The sequence below is a fragment of the Lupinus angustifolius genome, chromosome LG08, assembly GCF_001865875.1.
Source record: "Lupinus angustifolius cultivar Tanjil chromosome LG08, LupAngTanjil_v1.0, whole genome shotgun sequence".
NCBI lineage: Eukaryota > Viridiplantae > Streptophyta > Magnoliopsida > Fabales > Fabaceae > Lupinus > Lupinus angustifolius.
In genome coordinates this window covers 11,245,688-11,268,400 of record NC_032016.1, presented here as the reverse complement: position 1 = coordinate 11,268,400, position 22,713 = coordinate 11,245,688, and the positions used below count along the sequence as shown (strand labels likewise).

The 22,713-nt window shown below is 33.9% G+C and overlaps 3 protein-coding genes across 6 annotated transcripts; 1 reads left to right on the top strand and 2 right to left on the bottom strand.

Moving 5' to 3' along the window:
- Positions 1,939-7,978, top strand: LOC109354747 (translation initiation factor eIF-2B subunit delta-like). The gene is made up of 7 exons (XM_019597448.1): positions 1,939-2,432; positions 4,101-4,235; positions 4,539-4,876; positions 5,744-6,488; positions 6,579-6,675; positions 7,074-7,128; positions 7,656-7,978. Exons 1-7 carry the CDS (start codon positions 2,009-2,011, stop codon positions 7,716-7,718), a joined length of 1,857 nt encoding a protein of 618 aa, XP_019452993.1. The 5' UTR covers positions 1,939-2,008; the 3' UTR covers positions 7,719-7,978.
- LOC109353329 (probable transmembrane ascorbate ferrireductase 2) lies at positions 9,589-12,760 on the bottom strand. The gene is made up of 4 exons (XM_019595557.1): positions 12,572-12,760; positions 11,977-12,025; positions 10,501-10,700; positions 9,589-10,065 (listed from the first exon to the last, which is right to left on the bottom strand). The coding sequence occupies exons 1-4, from the start codon at positions 12,716-12,718 to the stop codon at positions 9,763-9,765; spliced, it is 699 nt and encodes a 232-aa protein (XP_019451102.1). The 5' UTR covers positions 12,719-12,760; the 3' UTR covers positions 9,589-9,762.
- On the bottom strand, positions 13,827-22,248 carry LOC109354822. 4 transcript variants are annotated; one of them, XM_019597571.1, is made up of 10 exons: positions 22,139-22,248; positions 21,689-22,021; positions 20,763-20,844; positions 20,492-20,567; positions 19,765-19,845; positions 18,976-19,112; positions 17,425-17,677; positions 15,465-15,528; positions 14,063-14,754; positions 13,827-14,022 (listed from the first exon to the last, which is right to left on the bottom strand). In XM_019597571.1, exons 2-9 carry the CDS (start codon positions 21,996-21,998, stop codon positions 14,105-14,107), a joined length of 1,653 nt encoding a protein of 550 aa, XP_019453116.1. In that variant the 5' UTR covers positions 21,999-22,021; positions 22,139-22,248; the 3' UTR covers positions 13,827-14,022; positions 14,063-14,104. The 4 variants fall into 4 exon arrangements, with proteins under 4 accessions (XP_019453116.1, XP_019453115.1, XP_019453113.1 ...); XM_019597570.1 differs by having other exon boundaries at positions 13,827-14,754; positions 21,689-22,058; XM_019597568.1 differs by having other exon boundaries at positions 13,827-14,754.

The window sequence follows — 22,713 nt, the reverse complement described above, 5'->3', positions numbered from 1 at the left end:
CTACTCTATATAAACCATCAATTTCAATTCTAACATTAAAAATTTGGATAACATTCTGGTTTATTATGGTGTGATCAATATGGATCATGATAAATGAAACGATTTTTCATAAAATGAACCAAGTTATACTTATATTATGGTAGATGGTGGATTTGGTTTTCATCATATATAAACTCTTCTTCTGTTTGCTAATTGATGCATTATTGATCCAAAATTTGTATATATTAGCTACTAAAAAAATATTGTTTGATTTTTATCTTGTATTGGGTATGTACCCTTATGCTTATTTTAATACAATTTTCTTATTAAATCTTTTTTTCTTTAAATAAAAAAATATAAGGGGTCCTCCAACCCTTACCTACAACTACAAATAATACAACACATGATACATATACAGGTCAATTTAGCTCATGAAAAATAGTTTTATCTTCTCATGGAATTAATAAAGTGAGATCATAAACATGGTCCTCACATAATGACTTTGGATAATAGTGTGATAATTCTTAGTCTAGTATCACTAGTTGTCTTCTGATACCAAGTTAGATTCTATTTGTGTCCATTGTGTTTATATGATTGAGAATACCTTATGCTCTTGTTAATATAACTTCTTTGGTTACGAGAAAAACATATGCAAAAATTATAATCTTACACTATGAATTTCAAAATGTTGGGCTTAATAATGCATGAAGTCTCACATTGTATATGATTTGATGAATGAATGTGTTTATATGTATTAAAAATATATTAGAAGTTATTTTTTGAAGATGGTTATTGGTTATGAAGTTAGGAATTAGCAAGTTAGGTTTATGTCAGTTACTTGCTTTACAAGCTTTCTTTTCTTCTTTTCTCTTGTATAAATAAGTCATATTGACTCACTTCTTATTAATTCAAGTCAATGACAATAATGAGATATGTTACATTTCAATGAAGACTTGATTCTCTTTTCTTTCTCTTTCTTGCTTCTTCAAGCTTTTCTTTCTCTTTTTATTAATTTCTCATATTTCTTGTTTCATCAAGAATATCTCTCTTATTCATGACTCTTATCATATTTTAACAATACATGGAAAAGACTCATGCAACTAATATCTTAAGATTTTGATTCAAGATGTGGTATCTCGCTTATGACTTTTCACTATTCCCATACTCCGGTACTAATAGAACTCTCCCTTATATAGAGGCTTCCCGGTCGCAATATATTCCAACACGACACACTACTCTACACCATGCTTGATACAAATAGTATCATTCCTATGTTATGTGTGATATTCCTTGTTCTTCCTTCTATTATTTTCTTGTTTTGGCAAAATGGAAGATCAAAAAATCATGAAAAACAATGACACATTATTCCTATGAAAATGAAATTTCATGCACCAAACACTAGAATGATGTCTTTAATCCATGAAGACTTTTTAATTATATGAAACAAACAAAGAAGCTGAAGTTGGCAAATGAACAAAGAAAAAAGTAACCTGAGACCCACACACCCAAATATAGAAATTAGAAAACAATATAAAGAAGTATATATCAATTCATCCATGATTCACATGAAATGAAGAAAGAAATAAAATATTACCGTACAATAAACCAATCAAAAATAGATTTACATTATCCATGTCATCAATCATCCTCTCTTTAATAAAAAATAATATACACGAAACACAAAAAATATAATATTACAAAAAAATTATTAAACTAAATAGATTAACAATTGAAAAAGAATTAATAGTTATTACTGGTACATGATTGATACCTCTTAAGTAAAGTTTCATGTTCGAGTCTTATGAATAAAAAAATATTTAATATTCGTTGGGAGAGTAGCCACATATATTTATGGATATTTTCAGCTCGGATAGGATTACCTCCCGTACGAAGATAACTAGGAAAAACCACAAAAGTAATTATTAGTAAAACATGGTTTGAAAGTTGAAAAGATTTGTAGAAATTAGAAAAACACAAAACTCACATAAACCCTAACACAGTATCGATTCATTGATTGATTCAAAAATCAATGGATCCTCCTCCTCGCCGTGCACCACGGCCAGTGATCGATCCCATCCCCCGTATCCGCCAAGTCGGTTTCATCACTCCCGGTGCTCCACCCGATCGGTCTCAATCGGGTCCACCCGACCCGACTCATATCCCTTCTTCCAATTCCCTTTCCCCCGTCATGATCCCTCCTTCTCGCCACCTCTCCGACAACCTCCTCCTCCACCACCCTCCGACTCCGACTCATCCTCTCCACCACCCTCCGGCGGACTCGTATAGCGTTGCCTCTGATTTCGTTCCTTCTCCTTCGTCTGCTTCGTATTCTAGTAGGGTTGCGGAGGGAGAGGGAGGTTTGTTTATCGATGCAGCTGCTAAGGTTGCGTCGTCGTATCCACATGGTGGATTTGATTTGAGTACTGCGGTTAACAAGAGTGGTGGTGGTCCTGGTGAGATTATTCGATGATTGTTGTTGCTTTATGTGGTTTTTGGTTTTCGATTTTGGTGTAAATTGTATTTGGCTCTTGTTTGGTGAGAATGTTGTGTTAGATGATTGAATATACAAGATATGATTATGAATTTGGATGACTGAGATATGATTATAAATGAATGCACAGCGAGAACGAAAGTTGGATTAAAAAAATGGTAGAATTGTGTATTAGGTGATTTGGATGTGTGGAAGAGACTGTTAGAAGCCTCGGTAAAGAGAGTAGCTGAGGTTAGTCTAATTTCTAGAGGAAGAGAGAAATAATTAGGAAAGATCTAGAGAGCAATGCTTTGTCAATGTGCATGATTTACGATAGAGTATTATGACATTGTTTGATCCATGTAGGTACCTTATCTTGTGAGATTAAGGCTCAGTTGTTGATGTTATTTGTTTCAACTAGTTTTGGATGAGAAGTTTCGGAGATTTTTTTTCGTGGAATTTGAATATGCATGCTTGGATTTAATTAATTTTGGGAGAAAATATGATTTATTTTTTGTTCGTTTAAGCTCTCATGTTTTGATTTTTTTAAATGCAAAAGAAGCTAATCCCAAATACTCCACATGTGTGTTTTTGGATTGAAGTTTCTAAATGTGAGCTTTAATGAATTTGGTAAAGCAAGTTCACAAAAAATGGATGTAATTTTTTTTTATTTTTCTCCCCTCAAAAGTGGTTTTGATAGAATGGTATTAGTTGGACACATTCAACTTCAAGTAGCAGGTGAGAGGAGTTTTGATGACGGAATTAAGATTTAAACAACAAACTCAGCTATAGATAACTGACAGACAGATTTTTCTAAACATATTTAAAGAATCAGAACTCAGTTTTGATTTGGAGGTGTCAATCCAGTTCCAAACACACCCACAGTGTAGTTTGAAAGTTACTCATGTGGTAGCAAAGCTATGTTCTTAATAAGGAGGCTAATTGTAATAGAAAAGCATGGGTTTGGATTGCCTAACTTTGTACTTTATTTGGAAATAAAACTTTATTTATTTAATTAACAAAACATAAGTAAGGAGAGAGAGAATTGTTTCCAAATAAGGTACGAAGTTACCGAAGTCACAAAACTCGGTTAGACAATCCAAACCCATGAAGGTTTGTACTAGAGAGCGAAAGTGAGACTGTTTGATTTGATCGAGATTCTAGATAAAGCATAGGATCTTGTTCCTGAAAAGTAATTTAACGAGTTTCATTAGGGAAAGATCTCTTTGTGGAATTTGTGAATATGAATATGTGTCATGCATGGTTGTTGGAGGATCCTGGAAGGATATGATAGGCATAAAATGGATGATCTTCTTTGAATCCTTTTTATATGCTAAAGATAATAGTTACTAGAAATGGATTTGAAGTTTTTCATTCTATTTATTTTAAAATTTGATATATCTCTTTCCACACGATGTTGGTTTCTTTTTGCTGTCTTTTATTCCTCAACTATTGACTTTAACACCATTTGGCATATTTGAACATATGATCTATAATTGTTAAATCTGCCTGACTTGTTTGTTTTCCAAGTATCTGTGAATGTCATCTAATGAGTAAATTTGTTGTCTCCATATATGATCATTTTTATTTTCCTCATTTGTTTGAGTTTTTTTAACCATTTTCATTTTCTTTTTCTTCAATCCCCAACTAGAAACTGAAAAGTCAAACAAAGGAAGAGGATCGGCAGGAGAATTGAAAGACCAATCTATTAGTTCAAAACAACAAAAGCCGAAAACCTCAAGAGCTGAAAGACGCGCTCTTCAAGAAGCTCAACGAGCTGCAAAAGGTGTGCCTTATTATGCTGTTGTTTGATTAGAATTGTTAGTTTACATACAAGCTACCTGGCTGAATCTCAGAAAGTGCTTTGCTGTGCTGTGTGGACATATCTGTATTACTATATGCTCTTGTTATTCAGCTTTGACTATTTGGACCTAGTTCTTCTTCAGAGCTACTTCTTAGTCTCCATGGACTCAAATATCATTTTCGTTAAAAAAGTTTGGAATTTATGATGTTCTTTCACATGTCTTATTTTCTGCATCACTCATGAAGATTCTAATTAGTTAGCTTTTTGATGAAAATTTGTCACCAGCTGAAGGAAATAAGGCATCTGGAACTGCAAATGCAAAACCAGCTAAAGCTGCAAAACCTGCACAGAAAGTTGATAATGCTGTGGTTACAGCTCCTGAAAAGAAGGGGGGTGATCCGCCAGAAAAGGATAGAAAGAAAGATGCTCCTCAACCACGCATGCAGTATGATGACAAGAACAGAGTTGAGAAGGCTAGACGCCGTGCAGTGGTGAAACAACCTGAAGCTAGGAACAGAGTAGAGTTATTCAGGCATCTGCCACAATATGAACACGGGAGTCGGCTTCCAGATCTCGAGGCAAAGTTTTTCCATCTTGACTCTGTGCATCCTGCTGTTTATAAGGTATTCATGTTATGCCGTTATTTTATCTTGTTACATTCATAATTATTATAGGGTCTCAAGGTAAAGGTACTTCACTAGCAGTAAAATTCTGAATAGTCTTTTCTATAGCTGATGTCATGTAGTCCATTGATATTTGATAATTGATCAAACTTGAGTTATTTAGACAATGATAGAGGCACAATTTCTATCTTGTAGGTTATATTTCAGATGTCCGCAGTCTAAAGTCTGAATTTGACCTCTGGGATTAGGATTAAAACAAAGAAATAGTAGGTCAATAAATAAAAGAGGTGTTAATTGATCAAAGGTCCAACGATCACGGATCACCACATTGGTATTGTAAATATGTAGTTATGAATAATCCAGCTAAAGTAATAGTAACGTGACCTAACAAGATTCCAAAGAGAACAACTTCAATCATTTGGATGCAACCTTCATTCCTTAGCTTAACTGTCAGTACAAGATAAAAACAAGGGGGAAGTGAAAGAAATATCAAGTACTAGATCATTTGCAATAGTATAGTTTGAGGCTTTGAGCAACTCGGATTTTGTAAATTTGCTAAGTGAAATATGTGCAACTTGTTAGGTGTACTTATTGATTTGGCTACTGTATCACAAAGAATCGTCTTACCTTATATACTATATGTTACTTAAGAAGTCAAGTTAAATGGCATCTAGATAAAAATAGGTTGCATTTAGCCACCTTTATTTAGATGACAGTACACACTTTCATGAACCAAATCATGATTAAAGCTTTCATGTTGTTCTGGTGGATAGGACAGTGATTAAGAGTCCTAATTTAGGACCTTTTTGCTGTTTTGTAAATTTGACCTTTTTATCAAATCTGAATGACCTTTATTGTGATTGTCAGGTGGGATTGCAGTATCTGCTTGGGGATATATCTGGTGGCAATGCTCGTTGTATTGCAATGCTTCAAGCATTTCAAGAGGCCATAAAGGACTATAGGGTTCCACCTGAGAAGACATTGGTGAGAGACTTGACAGCAAAAATGAGTTGTTATGTTTCATTTCTTATTGAATGTAGACCTCTTTCAATCAGCATGGGAAATGCAATTAGATTCCTCAAAAGCCGAATAGCCAAGCTACCTTTGGCCCTTTCTGACTCGGAAGCAAAAGTTTCTCTTCAGTCAGATATTGAACGTTTTATAAGTGAGAAGATTATACTTGCCAGCAAGGTGATAGTCAAGCATGCTGTCACTAAGATAAGAGATGGTGATGTTCTTCTAACTTTTGGGTCATCATCGGCTGTTGAAATGTTACTGTTACATGCACACGAGTTAGGAAAACAATTTCGTGTTGTCATAGTTGACTCTCGTCCAAAGCTTAGAGGTAAGCTTTTGCTTCGCAGGCTTGTGGAGAAAGGTCTTAGCTGTACATACACTCATATAAATGCTGTTTCCTACATAATGCACGAGGTTACTCGAGTTTTTCTGGGTGCGGCATCCGTGTTGTCCAATGGAACAGTATACTCAAGAGTTGGGACAGCATCTGTTGCAATGGTTGCTCACACTTTCCGTGTACCTGTCATAGTATGTTGTGAGGCCTATAAATTTCATGAAAGGGTGCAGTTGGATTCAATATGCTCAAATGAGCTTGGTATGTATATTTAAGAGTTGTAGATTATGAGGATTCTATTTACTTTTTACCACTGGCCCTTTACCTGATGTTTATGTGATGTTCTTGCAGGTAATCCAGGTGTCATTTCTAATGTATCGGGTAGAGTTGATATCAACTTCTTGGATGACTGGACCAATATCGAAAATCTGCAACTTTTAAATCTGATGTAAGCATTTATATTGATAATATACAACGCCAAATTGTCCTTCAATATTTTAAAAAACCATATCAAAATTGCAGGTTCAAGCTCAACTGTCAACTAGGCTATGTTTTACTTTAATAGTATTTTATTGTGCTGTCTGGTTTGACCTCAGTTTCATTAATTTAGCTGACTGGACTAATCGAAACACGACTCAGCTGTCACTAGTTGTACAGTTCGGTTTTTAACACATTGATTTTATTTCCATCTCTAACCTGACGATAAAGCAATTCTTTGTCAGTAGACATGATTTACAATAGAGCAGCACTATGGTGTCGTTCGATCCATATAGCCGACCCCACCTAGTGGAACTAAGGCTTGGTTTTTGTTGTATTCTAATCTGGTTCTTTCTAAATTGTTGGCAGTTATGATGCAACACCTTCAGATTATGTTTCAATGATAGTCACAGATTATGGCATGGTAAGTGCTGGAGTTGGAAATGGATTTATAATTTTATATATTTGCTGCTAAAATATGCCTGTCATTATCTCTAAAAGGAAAAATAAATAAATTCACACATGAATAGAAAAATGCATGGTAAATAAACGGAAATATTGTCCCTCTTTCCTTAATATATATACATACATATATATATATATAAGCAAAAGGAAGTTATTGAAAAGAAGAGAGATACTAAAAAATGGTAGACAAAAAATCATACCTTTCGGAACTAGTTAACACTTGCAACAAAAAGCCCCTTCGAACATGCATTTCCCCATTTTGCTTTACAAGTTAAATATGATTGGAATATCTATGTACTATCATTACATCATCCACCATTCATTTGTATTAATTTTTAAAGAGTCAATGATGATTAAAAATAGATAGTGGAAGATGATTTGACAGTATATAAAACTCTTACGCTATCAGTGTATAAAATTCTTAAGCTGTCCTTGAAAATATTTTTTCTCTAAATATATTTGGTTTTGACATTTAAACTGTGACAGGTACCTCCCACAAGTGTGCCTGTAATTGTGAGAGAATATGGTAGAGAACAGGTCTGGATATAAATTAAAAGCAAATGCAGATCATATCAAATTTTGTGGGTGCAAAAAATCCTCATTTTTACAAGCCTGGTAACAATAAATTTTAAGATTGTTGTGATGCATGTTTCTGTAACATTGACCCATTTTGGAATAATGTGGCCATTTCTGTATTCGCCTGTCATGGTGAAGAGTGTGTCAATTTTCGCCTCTATAGGCAGATTTAAGCATTGCATTTTCATTTGTAATGTTTCCTTTTAAGTTATTGATAAAATTTTGGATAGTTATTTTCAATTTTTTTTTATGTACCAAGTTTTTGGATTTTCTTAGCCCCTTCTCTGGTACTTTGCATAGAATACTAGATTTTAAAGTATATTTCATATAAGCAAAACTAATGGATTGGTTTTAAATTCGTTCCAAAAGTTTTTCCATTATTTTTTATGCTTAAAATTCATTTTTTTAGTGGTACCATTTCAGCAATGTAAGAGGAATTTCACAGATCTTTTCATTTTGAATTCAGTGATACAAAATTTATGAATTTCAATTGAGAGTTGTGATAAAATTTTTTAATGATTTTATATATTATATGACCAATGTCTTTTATATATAACAAAAAAATGCACCACTTCTTAATTATAACATGGTTCTTTTGGGGTTCTTGAACCATTAAATTAAAAAAATGGTTCTTTTTTTTTTTTGGGTTCGTCGAGCATTATACAGCAAGGGTAATGGTTATTGGGACAAATTGGTGTCTAAAATTTGGGACAAATTGAGTGATGAATTTTTTGAAGCATCAATTTGTCTAACAATAAATCTTTAAGCATTATTTGATGACTTTATTTTCTAAAGATCAAATTCTCCTATAAACTAAATCTTGAAGAATTATTTTCTAAGGTACCAGAATTAGTCTAAGCATAGACTTTCGTTGATAAAGCTAGAGGTTTATTCTTTCGTTTATCGAAGTAGTTGTGAAAACGCCTTTATAGCAATCCAAGACAATTGTAAAAAGTAAAAAAAATATTATTAAATAACCTTTTTTTTGGCTCAACGTGTTAAAAGGGGTCTACATATGTTGTTTCACTCATTTGTGCAACTCTGTGTCAAAATATATGATTAACCAGAAAAATATTTAATAATTACAAATTTAACTTAAATAATTTTTTTCAATCAGAGCTGATGGTGGTAATAGAGTGGTACAAAAAGTGAGACAACAAAATAAAGAGGCTTGAAGGTTCTTTGTCTTGCATTTTTATTTGTTAAAATGTGAGAGGGTAGAAGAGAAAGGATGGGAAAGTATTTTCAAAGTTTGAACTTAAATAATCACACTTCATATCACAACTTAAACTAAGTTAATTTGGGGAACATGTTCAATACCCTTTATACTTACATAAAATGTTACTTTTCATAATTGGATTATTTCAAATGTAGGCAAGCCTAACAACTCCATTGGGCTTTTTTGTTACTCACTACTAGACCAATACAAATACTCAAATAGTGGTGTGAATGATCATGTGATGGCAAACCTAGAGTTAGTTTTCCAAACTTAAGGTTCCAATTTGTCTTATGTTCTGAATTGTGTGGGATTATGCTCTTGTTAACATGGAGTGGTGGAAGATTATGCTCTAAGCCATCATGGAACTAACATGCCATAGCTCAATGTGACCTTGGTGGAATGGAGTCATGGGGTCAACGAACTTAGGTTCTGAAACGTAGTTACATGGTTCTATCATTTAGCCGATGTAGAGCGTACCAGGCTCCTTATAAAATGTCTTATAATAATAATAATGTAAAAAGTGGCAAACCATGTAGAACCAGATATTACGCATAGGAAGGTTAAATGTAAATGTTTTCAGCTAACACAACCATTTCAAAATGTTAATAGCACAAGCCTTTTCAATGCACAAAGCATACAATGATTCATTGGTTGAAAGGAAAAGAAGAAATAAAACCTGTATATACCTCTAATGAGTTTGTTCATACATCCATGTAACCTGTATTAGAGAGGATACAAATGTTCACATTCCGCAGATTTCGAATTCATATAGATCAGTATACAGTTACTCGCTTCCTCTCACGGCATCTGCTTTGCCAATACTGTTAAATCGTTAGATCGTGTAACGAGGCCAAGTATGACAAAGCCGCCTAAAATGACAATGAGAATGCCGATCGAATTGACCAGCAGTGCTTCGTTGGAATAGCGCGAAATGATATTGTTGGATTGAAGGAATGTGGCCTTCTCTAGAAGACCAGTAGCAGCTGTAGCTATAGAAAAGGCGTAAATATAGATACCGAAGAAGACATGCCATGGCATTAAGGAAGCTCTACTATTTCTTGAGCCTCCTGGATACCAAAATGTTGCAAACCCAGCACCCCACTGATAAACATTATACCAACAAGTCAAGGCACATGGAATCGAATTTCGAAAGTAGAATATAACAAGCTATAAAAGTGCAGGTAAAATTTATCTTTTAGTCCTTATAATAAGTCCCTATGTTTTTAAATTTTCAAATTACGCCCTTACTTTTTTTAAGAATAATTAAGTTAGAGGGTGAACTTGACGCAACGATAAGGTTGTTGCTTTGTGATCATGACATCACGAGTTCTAATTAAGTTAGAGGGTGAACTCGAGTACTATTTTGACTCTCATTTTCGATCTTCGAGTACTAATTTAGATTTTTACATTTTCGGGCAAAGTGATAAACTCGAAATTTTATAAACTCTAAACTATAATGCCCTATTTAGAAAGCAGTGAAACTATAGGACTAAAGGATGAATTTAACCAAAATTGTAAGAAAAACAATGAAGATACCTGGATGGAGAAGAGGAAAAGGCAAGCAAGGCCCAACCATGAATGCAAGCTGTAGAAATTGTCGATGCCCTTATCAACATGAAACTTCCATGCAGCCCATAAACCGATTAAGCTTAGAATCAGAGAAAGAAACTGTAATGTAAGATGAACTGTTTTTTTGAAGTTTTTGGTTCCGGATATTGTCTTATATGCAAGCATCCCTGCACAATGCAATAGGAAATGATTAAAGAAGTTAGTACTTAATCCTACTAACATGACAGTACTAAAGAAAAATGAAAGGATAGGAAGAAGAACATTGTATGAAATCTAAGACAAGTTGGTTTGAGTTGGTAAGATATATTTTCGGAAAAAGCTGTTATGACTATTTTGGAAATAGCAGCTAGTTCATTGCTGTAAGGACCAATTATCTTCATTCTAGTTTTGCTTCTGTTTCGTTTTGGGTTAGTGGAGAATAAACTAGTTCAAGGGATTTTGACTTCTGAGAAAATTATCGGAAGCAGATTTTTTGTCCATTTTCCGTTTTCCATTTTCAGGTGTCACGGACTCACAGGAATGTTTTATAGACACAAAGTAGGACTCTCATACTTCCATGAAAATAAAACACTCAGCACAACAAGCATATGATATAGGGTATAGCCTATAACATGCTACTGTTTAATCTAAGTTGAAAATGCCATTGCTATATGACAACGAACATGATAGTACTAAAGAAAAATGAAAAGATATAGGGTCGCGACTCAGTCAGTAAGTATTATATCGTGCCATTTAGAATTGCTGCAAGCTACGGTAACAACAACAACAATGACCAATTCTTATTGATCTAGCTTTTAAATATTTGTTCAAGAATAAGTAGGCACCTGAGTAGTATTTCATGAAAAACACACAAAGATAAAGCAAGTACAAAATCTTAGACCAATTCATATTGATCTAGTTTTCGTATTTTTACTTCAGAGTTTGGATTTAAGAAACAGGTGTCTAAGAAATCTTTCACAAAAGACTCAGGAATTAAGATAAAACAAGTATAAAATCTTATTTTCACTTAATTTATTGTTCCTAGAACAATCTCATGTAACCTTCAAATCCTAGAACAACCTCACCATTTGCAGGATAAGACTGCGTACATATATCCTCTCCATACCCCACTTAGCGGGAGCCTCGTGCATTGGGCCGCCTTTACAAAGGTTAACTACAAGCCTAAAGAAATAGAAAGCAATTCACCTTCAAAACAAAGGGCGTATCGGAATTGACCAAGGGTGAATTGACAAGTATCAACACTATAAACCAAAGGCCAAATGTGATTTTTCATTTCTCTTCTCTATCATAACCCAAACAATTCAATTTTTCATTCCACCTTTCACTATATAGTTATTGAGATCTAAGAAAAACTCTCTCAAGTGCAATGAAGAGTTTCAGAGAGATTCTGATATGCACATAATAAATTTTATATATTCACTAAAACAGAAAGAAAAAAATTACCTTCACCATTAATTAGAACAAGCCCAATCACCATTAACAATGGATGGACCTACATGAAAAAGGTATAAATAAAACTCACACAAGTAGGTCAAATGCATCTTTTTCACATAATGTTGAAAATGCAAAACTTCAAATAATCAAGGAAGAAGTAAATAAACCACAGTTTAGTCTGAGAAATGAAAAATCATGACAAATCCTAACTTGATTCTCAAAATCTCAATTCTCAAATGATGCTCAAATTAGTAATTTTCAATTTTTCATAACAAAATAATTGCTAAGATATACTATTTTGACCATTTTTTTTTAAATTATAGGACAAAATTGGGATTTTATTTACATATTTTATTTTCTAGGGGCTAAATTGATTAACAATATATTTCCATAGAGGAACTTGGTGGTTACTCCTAAAGAAAATATACATAAAAATTTGAAGCTAAAGTAATAAAAAAAATGGTAAATTCAGAATCACACAAACAAAAGTTTCCATCACATACCCACAAGAGATGAAAATACAAATTCAGAAAAAAAAAACACATACCCATGAATAAAAAACAGAACTTTGAAAAAAAAATGAAAGTAAAGTTAGATTAATTACATTAAAGATGAGATCTTTGTTATCAGAAAAAAGAGCAATGCCACCTCTGAAATGGAATACCCAAATGAGAAGAAGAAGAGTTATGATAACACCAAATACTCTCACTGTCTTCAAGATCGGAAACCCAACCACCGGTGGAGACGCCATCTACAGAGACAAAGTGGAACAAAATGGTTTCTTTGACTAAGAAAATCGATGTTATAATAATGCAATTCCAATTCTATTCAATTATCACCGTAATATGTATGTAATTAACTATAAAAATTTATTCAGGGTTATTATATATCTACCATTATCTATTTATTTGATGATGAATTAAATATATAAATGGTGATGACATAATCAGTGTATAAAATTTATAATCAGTGTATATATTTTTTTATCTTCAATTATTTAATTAATTGATTCTAGTAATATGCAAGTTTGGTTTGAAGTACCTTTGGGCAAAATTTATTTAGCCGGTCTGCACACACTTATTAGGCGGGTAAAATGGGCGACACGCGAGAGAGAAAATGTTGAACATTAAATATGTAAATGTATATATATTCTGTCATATGTGAGAAAAGCTCGTTCCATTTATTATATATTAGCGTGTTGAGAGACATTTTGTGTCTGCCGACCCACATTCTTAATGCTTTTTATTAATTGTTTCAATTTAGCAAATTCATAGAAGCAACCAATTCATAATACTTTAAGCAGACAAACTTTGTTTTTCAAACCCACATGTTAGTTTAGAAACCTTTGTCTAGCAGTTTTAAACTTGGGAAAACTAAATGTAAATTATAATACATTAAACGTGCATTTAAATTAATTTTCTTGACAACCATAGTCATACATAAAGCAACAAATTATAGAACATGTGATATTACCAAAAGTCACAATACAGTGATAATTCACAACCATAAGATTCTTATGTCTGGAGTTAAAATGGCAAATTCACAACTGTGATTCATTATATGGTGTTCTTTTGTGGTTGATCGGATTGGTCGAATTGGAGGTTCAGGCAAGGATTCTTCACTCGGGAGGTACCTGAAAAGCAAGTCAACCTCAACTCAAATATAAGCGAAGAATCCTTGCTCGGACCTCCAGTCCGACCAGTCTGATCAACCAAAAAAGAACATATGGCAAAGATTTTAAACATACGTTAAAGTAGATCTCCACTAGTCAGTGTACGAGACTGTTTCCCCGACTTAAATTAATAATCACTAGGTCACAAGACAAGCAACCTTACGGTTGCGGCAAGACTCAACCTCGGTTGTCCAATAAATATTCTATAAAAATAACACAACATGAGTACAGCAGATAATCCATTGTACAAGAAATTAAAAGTAATGAGATGATCTTTTCAGTTATGAACCCCACAGTAACAAATAAAGTTGTGTCCACAAAGCTATCAGAAATGGCAAAACCTTCCAACTTCACCAAAACTTTGTACAATTGTCCCTACTAAAAATAAAATAGCAAATGATTTCCACCTATGAATCATATAAATGAAACTTCAAAACCTAGTAATATATTCCGGTTGATGCTCACTCACCTCCAACTCCGATAATGCCAGTCGTCTAACATGTCCCTATTTTGGAATGGACGATCTCGGTATCTGTCATACAGGCTTCCAGAAGACCAGTTTCCAAATCTACCTGAGTCTTGGTCCATGGGGAAGAGGAGCCTCTCTGATGACGATGAGTAATATAGAGAATGGAAGGAACTAGGATGCCGGGGTTCTTCATCATGCACAGGACTTCTCCTACTCCATTCCGATTGGAATCTTGACATCGAAGAACTTCTTGGTACAGAATCATGTCCGTCATACATAGGATGAAAACTAAACCTGGGTGAACTAAATCCTTGATCCCCTGGAGGAGCGTCATCCCTGAAATCCCCTGGCAGTCTTTGCTCGCGAAAATGTCCTCTGCTGCCATAATCTGTAGTATGATTTGGTCTGTGCTGCGGCAAGTTTCTTGAAATATTTGAAATGTCATCAGTCGATGGTGCAGCCCCAGCAGTCCACAATCTTTCATCAGCGTTTTCTGGAATAGGAGCATTAATTCCAGGAAATTCAACAGTCATTTTCCATTTTGGTTTCAATTTTTTTATTCCCATAATTTCTCCATCCTTAGGTTCTGCAATCTCCTTATCGGCGTATATTGTGATGCCGGAAGGCTGATCCTCATCATCCACATCTAAATTCCAAAACGTAAGGGGGGAACATTATGATATCCCAATACATTGACTATGCATGACATAAACTACTTTGATATCCCATATAAGAAAAGAAGGATCTATACATATATGATAAATAGCAACCAAAAATATATAGAAATAAGAAAGAAAATAAATATATATATATATGTATGTATAATAATAACAGTACAGGTTCATTAAGTTTACAAGGACACAAGCAACAACAATAGATTAGAATACTTTTTGAAATTTTGTCAATGGAAACTTTTGCGTAATCGCAATAAACATAAATAACAATTAGAAGCCTTTACACTACGAAGAACACAAGATGGAAACTTATGTCAAAGGGAAAGTAATTCAAAGCACTACTTAAAATATTTTTGAAAAAAATAGAATGCACTTAAAAGATTCTTCGTACACTTGACTTCGACAACCATTCTTAGAAGTGAAAAAAATAGTATCAGATGTTACGTAATTATACTTGAGAGTTCAGACACCCATTAAAACTTCCCTTGTGCCTAAAACGTTACATGTTTTTTATCTTGCAAGTGTTAATGAACCAGCTTAGCATTATGATTCTAATACTAAGTGTTTTATTTTTTCATTACTGGCATACCATCAACGCTTATACAATAAGATCAATAAATAAAATATTGCAACATAATCCTTCCAAGACTGATATAAGTGAGGTCAAAGAAATGCATTTTACCTACATAACCAGGTGGGTATCCGATTTCTCGCATTCTTTTAAGCCATGGAGGTGGATCAAGCTCCTGCATAAAACAATTGCTAATTTCATAGACTGAAAAGATCTACCACAAATCTCAGAAATTAAGCTCCTTCATTGTTATTATTTAGACACAATCAGTTTAACAAGGAGTTGATAAATTGTTACACCCAACACATTCTTTACATAAATTTATTCCAACATTCATGTCCTAATAAATATAGAGCCACTTTACAGTTTAGAGGTTTTGTAACTAGAAGAATCAAGTTCATATACAGCCATAAAAGGATACGGTGGGAAAACCAAATGATTATCTTTATCTTATGCAAAATTGAATACAACACTTTGTTAATGAGTATTATGTACACACACATACATGCATAGGTATTGTTGAGGATTACTGAATATAAAGTTTTAAGCCAAGTCTAAATGGTTAAGAGAGTGGTTTGTTGTGAATCAAGAAAAAAGGGGTAGAAGGATCATTTGGTTGTCAAGGTCTCTAGTTTAAATAGAGCGCCTAGGTTGAGAGTGAAGAATGACACTTAATTTTCAATTCTTTAGTAAGCCTATTTGAATTTTCCTCTCCTCAATTCTCTCCACCTTCTCATGCTAACTATGTATTAGAGGAGTAGCTTAAGATTCTGGTGGACAATGGGGTGCAAGTGTGAAACAAGGTTTAATAATCTCATCATGATGGCTGGTGGCTTTCTTGCAATGATTGCAAAAAAATTTCTGCCAGAAAGTAGTATCATTGAGAGGTTAAGTACAAGCTGAAATTTTGCACATTGGAAGCAACTCAGCCTGTTTGGAAAGACAAGCATCCTTGCTTATTTCAACAAGGATGCAACCCAATAAGATGCATATGGGATGTTTTGAAGATAATGTGAGCACAGTACTGGGCTATCTAAACTGAAAATAGTGTTAGAACTTAGAAGAACTGCCTTTAGTATGCAGGACATTGTTTGTGTATGATGGTGAGTTTATGACGAGTTTATGTTAGATTCGGAATTTAATATCCAGGCATCCAGCTTTGTGGTTGTGTTATGATTGGTTCTTTGCAATTTTCGAATGTTGGTTTGCATTTAATTTACATTAAGTGATTGCAGTTGATTCATATGGCTCCAATGTGGTGCTTTGGCACTGTGGAGACTGGCTGCAAGTAGCGCATATAATTCTCAAGGGGTAAAGGGGCTGATGTAAGGGCTGGGATGTTTTGAATCCTCATTGGTTATTCCTTTCTGTTTCCCTTGTTTTGGCTAAAAATACGAAGGTTCCTCTAAGGTCAACTCCAGCAATACTTAACAGGATTGATACAAATGACTAGTTGCAGATATCTAGCCCCTGCTCAGCTTTTCCACTCGTGTTATGGGATGTTCTCACGCAAACAGTAAACCAAATTTATTGCTTTGTAGGTAGATACTTTATTTAGGGAAAAAAAATTAGGATTTCTTGGTGAGCAACTGAACACTACATGCATCCTCTACTGGAGCAAAGTTTAATAATATAAAGGTTTGATAATAAGGAGGTAATAGTTTGTGGAAGTGCACGGTTTTTTCAATCCTTTGGTCTATTTGGTTGGAGTTCAACACTCGGTTCGTTACGGGTGCACATTTGACCCTAAACCTTTTACGAGAATTGCAGCCTGTCTTCATGGCTTCTCGCTAATGTTCTGCTCAGGGCTGTTTCAAGGAGTTGTTTTATATAAGATAAGCAGAGATTAGCAGCTTTGCAGCAAAGCTGATTTTTTCTTGATTATCTTTTGTTTTTCCTACACTGGAGGATATCCTATTCTACTCTTGCTGAATTTTCGCTCATGTCTTTCCAATGAAACTAGTTTCTCAATCCCAAAAAAATAGAGTTATAGATCAAAGTCATCTAACAAGTAGAAAATGTATTACGAAACTTAAAACATCAAAACAGCATTTTGAATAACAATTCTTACCCCCAAGCTCAAGAGTTTCCGTGTTACATCATCAAGAGCACCTGGTCTCAAACCAGCATACTTTCCAGTTGGAGAATTCTGATAGTAACGAGTTGGATTGCGGGAAGAACCATTCTGGTTCCGTCGGGACTTGAGTTGGTTGCGAGCATTATTGATAGCAGCATTATCACGAGGCTTTGTACACTCTCTCAAAGAATGACTGTATGAACCACAGTTGAAACACCGAGCAGCTTCGTCAATGATCTCCAGACCCCTACAATGATTTTTAAAAAAGATTACAGGTGGCACAATATTGTTATGGAAGCTAACAATATATTTTCACAATAAATAAATAGAAATTGCACAAATTAGTGGGGCTATCTTTTAAATAAGTGATTGAATGATTCATCAAGAATTAGTAACATACCACCAGAACTGAATGCAAAATGAATATTACTTCAAGATGGTAAAAAGGAAAAAAGCGTATCAGAAGTGAAAGCAAAGTAAAAAGGTCTATGAAATCCAATTCCACAATAAAGAATACAGAGATGTTCCCTTAATCCCAAAATTGAAGCTCTAAAATCTGAGAACCATTTTTTTCCTATTTTTCTCTAACCAAGTGTAAATAGGAATCAACCTGGAACTGCTTTTGATGACTTTATTTTTATGCCATTCCCAATCTTTTGCTCAACGTGAAAGAAAAGCAGCTCCTTGACATCTTTAGGCAGAATCCACTGCAGAACAAAAACACAAAGTGCAGATGCCAAAATGGTTGTAGCAACAGGACAATGAATAAGGAAATGATAAATTGTTTCACCATTGTGCTTATGTAAGCCTAAATCCAACTGAGACTGACAATATGTCCTTCCATGATCTTATCCTCTTACAGAAAATGGAAATAGAATACTATTCCACAAAGCTAGAAGCCTAGAACCATAGACTGCTTAACTAACAAATCCAACCGCTAAATCACACTCCATATTGGGGCCACATCACTTTCTACCAATTGCAATCTGCTGCAAATTGCCACACCAATATCAAGGCTTCATTAAACATCTATGTGTCCCTAGAACCTAAACTCGCTGGTCATACCTAAACTCATAACTTCCCAAATTATGAATAGCAATTTGAATTTACAATTGCAAAAGAAATCACACTGCATCTTCCTTAACTTTCAGGTGACCAACAAAATATAGTTAATACATAATAGGACCTATTTAGCACTGATACTGCAAAATGGTTGTCTTACAGATATCAGATATTGTATACCTATTGTATTGAGGAATTTGAATCCCTTCCAAAGAGACCAAATTCTTTAGCCACAAGGATCAAGTGTTTATTGAGTTTTCAAGCAAAGGTTTTTATATGCAGTGCAACATCACAATATTGGACAACCAAGGAACAAGCTAGCAGGCCAATCAAAGTGATTTTTGTAAAACAGAGGTATTTTCACAGATCATACTTAATACAATATTACATTTCAAACATCTTAAGATCACATAAACCATCTAGAGCTGGAAGTTAAGTGCACCCGCAGTTTCATATAAATTAATACAAAGTAGCAGTGTATACCCATCCAGATTACTTGGACCGTCAGCTGATGTCAATCCCAAAGCATATCCACGATCATATAGAGGCACAGAATTATGATTTAAAGGAACAAAACCCTTATTCTGATCATTAATTGTCTGGTTATCCATCCAGAATGTCTGCAATATAAAAAAATAAAAAATAAATATAATATAGCTGACATAGCAAACAATAATATTTTTTCCATTTTTGGCAAGATGAATAACCAAAAGTTGAGATGATAAATGCACATATTAGCTAATACAATATTATGCCTATTACCCTCATGATGGCTACTGGTGTAACTATGACTACAGATATTAACCTATGACCACAGACATGCTTCCCAGAACCACCCAAGGATTCTCATGAGGCAAGAGTTAGAAACAAAGGACATTTGGAAAAGGGTAGCATGAATGCAAAATAAAAATTAAAAAAGACAAAATGATGGAGCGAATACTACACTTGAAAAGAGTTCAAAAAAACAGAGAATATTAAAAAGGGGTGACGTAATTATTACATAATGCAGCAAGTGTGGGCTTCAAACTAAAATGGCTAGTTTAACCTTATTATTACAACCAACTGCGCATAATTGCAGTTGAGGACCAGAACTAAACCTTTACTCTGGGACAAATCAGACTAAGACAATGATAGTAATAGGTCAATCCAAGAAAAATTCTAGCCACCCAAACCCTTAAAGAACTAGTGATAAAGAAATTTTTCCTACACGGAATTGAAAGCTTCACCACCTGCAGTTTTTCAGATTCAAATAAAAAGACTAAGGAAACTCACCACAGCCGAGGTCTTCTCATGGCCAACTTTTAGAGCAGGAAAAAATGTCTCCTCACCAGATTCCAGCACTTCATTAGGATCCTGGACAGAGAGATACTGTCAATTTTTATCATTTTTTCCGAAAACTAAAGCATAAAAACTGTTTTTTTTTACAGCACAGGTGCACAACTGCCTCTCATTCCCTTGCCAATACACCAAACATGTAAGCATCCTGCCATTAGAAGTACGCTAGATCATTTAAGTTATCTATCAAAACCCAATTCTAAACTTTAAAGCCAAATATAAGCAACAGAAGCCTTTATGACCTTATCTCATGTAATCATCAGTACAACAACTTCTGATTTAGTGATAAAGCTTTTGCCACCTTGGTTCCATAGAGTACAGATTAGTCAAACTATTCATCAAAAAACAAGTTTCGAGATTGATTTCATTTAAAAGCACATGCAACCCCAATGGTTCTACATTTTTTATGAGATAAGTGGGCATATAGTTGTATTTGTGCATCTTAGTCAACAACTCAATCATAGGTCAGGACTTAGCTCAACAATCATAATTGGGGAAACTCCAACTTCATTTAAAATTCTTATCCTTTTAAAGAAAGATATTCACATTCCTTTTCTTTATCTATGCTTTCTAGTAATAACATTGTATTCTTTATATTTACTTAATTACTCTCTATTAAGGGAAATCATCTTAGATTAACAAAAAAGAAAATAATTGCTCTTACATTCGACGAAGGAACGTGTTTCTCGTGCCATTCTGACCATTGCTTTAGCAGTTCCTCGAGCTTCTGTCTACTAGCTCTGGGAAGTGTAAACATAAGTTAAAATATCAATTGACAAAACTAAACTGAAAGATCAGGCATTTGAATATTTAAAAAATAATATCAATATATACAACTTGATTATTTTTATTTTGGACACAGATTGAATCCTGTTGTAGTTTAAATAATTTTTCCAACCACCAAATAAAAAGGGTAATACCATAGAGGCACAAACCTTGTGAGGAAATTATAAATGAAATGAACTGAAGGCTGATGTTCATCAACAGTAACACGGGCTCTTTTAGCACCTGATACAGCTAGCATGACATATTAAGGAAAAGGAATAAACTAGAGATATGATAAAAAACGGAGATACAACTGTTCAAATATTCGTCAGAATCAATGGCATAAATATTAATTTAGAAGAACCAGAAATATTACTTTTAGAAGAACAAATCAAAGAAGAAAAAACTTGTATTTATTGAAAGTATAGACTCTTGCTCTGATAAATAAAGGGACTAAAAGTACAATCAAGCAAAAACTTAATATTTTATACACATACACATTTGGCATATATTGCATTAGATTTTGGTTTAAAAGACATTTCACACAGACAATAACAATGACCTAGCCTTAAATCCCCTTAATCTCACTAGGTGGGTTCAGCTACATGGATCGAACGGCGACATAATGTTCTATCATAAATCATGTTCAATGACAAAGCAATAATCTATAAATTTGCCTATGTGTGTTTGATGCTATACATAGTCGGTTCTATGTCCGGATAAAAGGTGAAGGTCGTGTTAAGAAATCGAAGACCAACGTAAAACTTTATCGAATCTCTATGATATGGATTACATTTAAGAGACAACTGTTATAAAACCAATATCAATCAAATATTTAAAATATCTAATATACATTTGGCATATCTTGCATTAAAATTTGGTTGAAAAGATTTCACAAAGGTGTGCATATTATGGAAGATGGAAGCGATACTTCCCTTATTCCAATTAAAAAAAGTTAACTTTGTCCACACAACTGCATAATTTAAACGAATCTTATTGCAAATGGTTCTTTTTTTCAAGCCCCAAACTAGTGAAAACTCAAAGAACACATGTTTAAAGACAACCTTTTACTACTAAATTTAACAAAAAAGGATACATCTTCCATTAACCGCGAGGCTTCCATTGGAACCCATGTTCTCAGCATGCACAACTGAACTCACCCCTTCCACTTCCTCCGATACCACGACAGTTTCGGCCACCGCAAATCCCACATGCTTAACAGTAGTAACTCCTATCTTCTCGTCTTCAACTTGAACAACACAACTCTCACTTTGAATTTTGCATAGCTTTTCATCTACAACCATTTTCTCCTCCTTATCCAAAGAATCACTTACACGCTCCTGAGACTTGATTTTTTCAATTTCACCACCATAACCACCCTCATTCAATTGCTCACCACCTTCCATACCCAACAAACCCTAATTTTTTCCTATTGCAAAAAATCAAATTTTTATCATAAAATCACACTGAAAACTGAAAAGGGGGTATTTATATATAGTTAATTGGTTACATAAATAAATGCAGAGTGAGTTGAAGAAAATCATACCGTAAGAGGAAGGAAGAGACGATAAATTAGAGAAAGAAGCACGAAACGACGTCGTATAGAGCGTTAGTTGAAGAGAAGAGAAATAAGAGGAACCCTAGAAGAAGTGACAGTGTCAGCGTTGTGTTCACTGACGTGTATCGTCAAATCAGAAACAACAATAGGCGCTACTAAAACGCAGCGTTTTAGGTTAATACTATGATTTTGACATTTTTTTTTATTTTTAATTTTGGTAGATAATAGGCAATAATGTAATTTTCTCTTAATTATTTTTCTTTCTCAATTTAGTTTTTGGCATTTTTTTCTTACTTAAGTCAATAAGTCCCTCAAGTTGTTAGTTTTTTTGTCTACACTTTATTGACAATAATTGAGCTACATATGTGCTACTTTATTCAAAACATTATTAAATGTATACGTAAAGATGTATACACAGTCAATATATCATCTATCATTCATTTAGATTATTTTTTCTGAAAAATCAATGTTAATTAAAAATGAATAGTAAATATTGCAATGATAGTGTAAAAAAAACTCTGACATTATCATTGTAAACATCTTTTTTTCTATTCAAAAGTGTT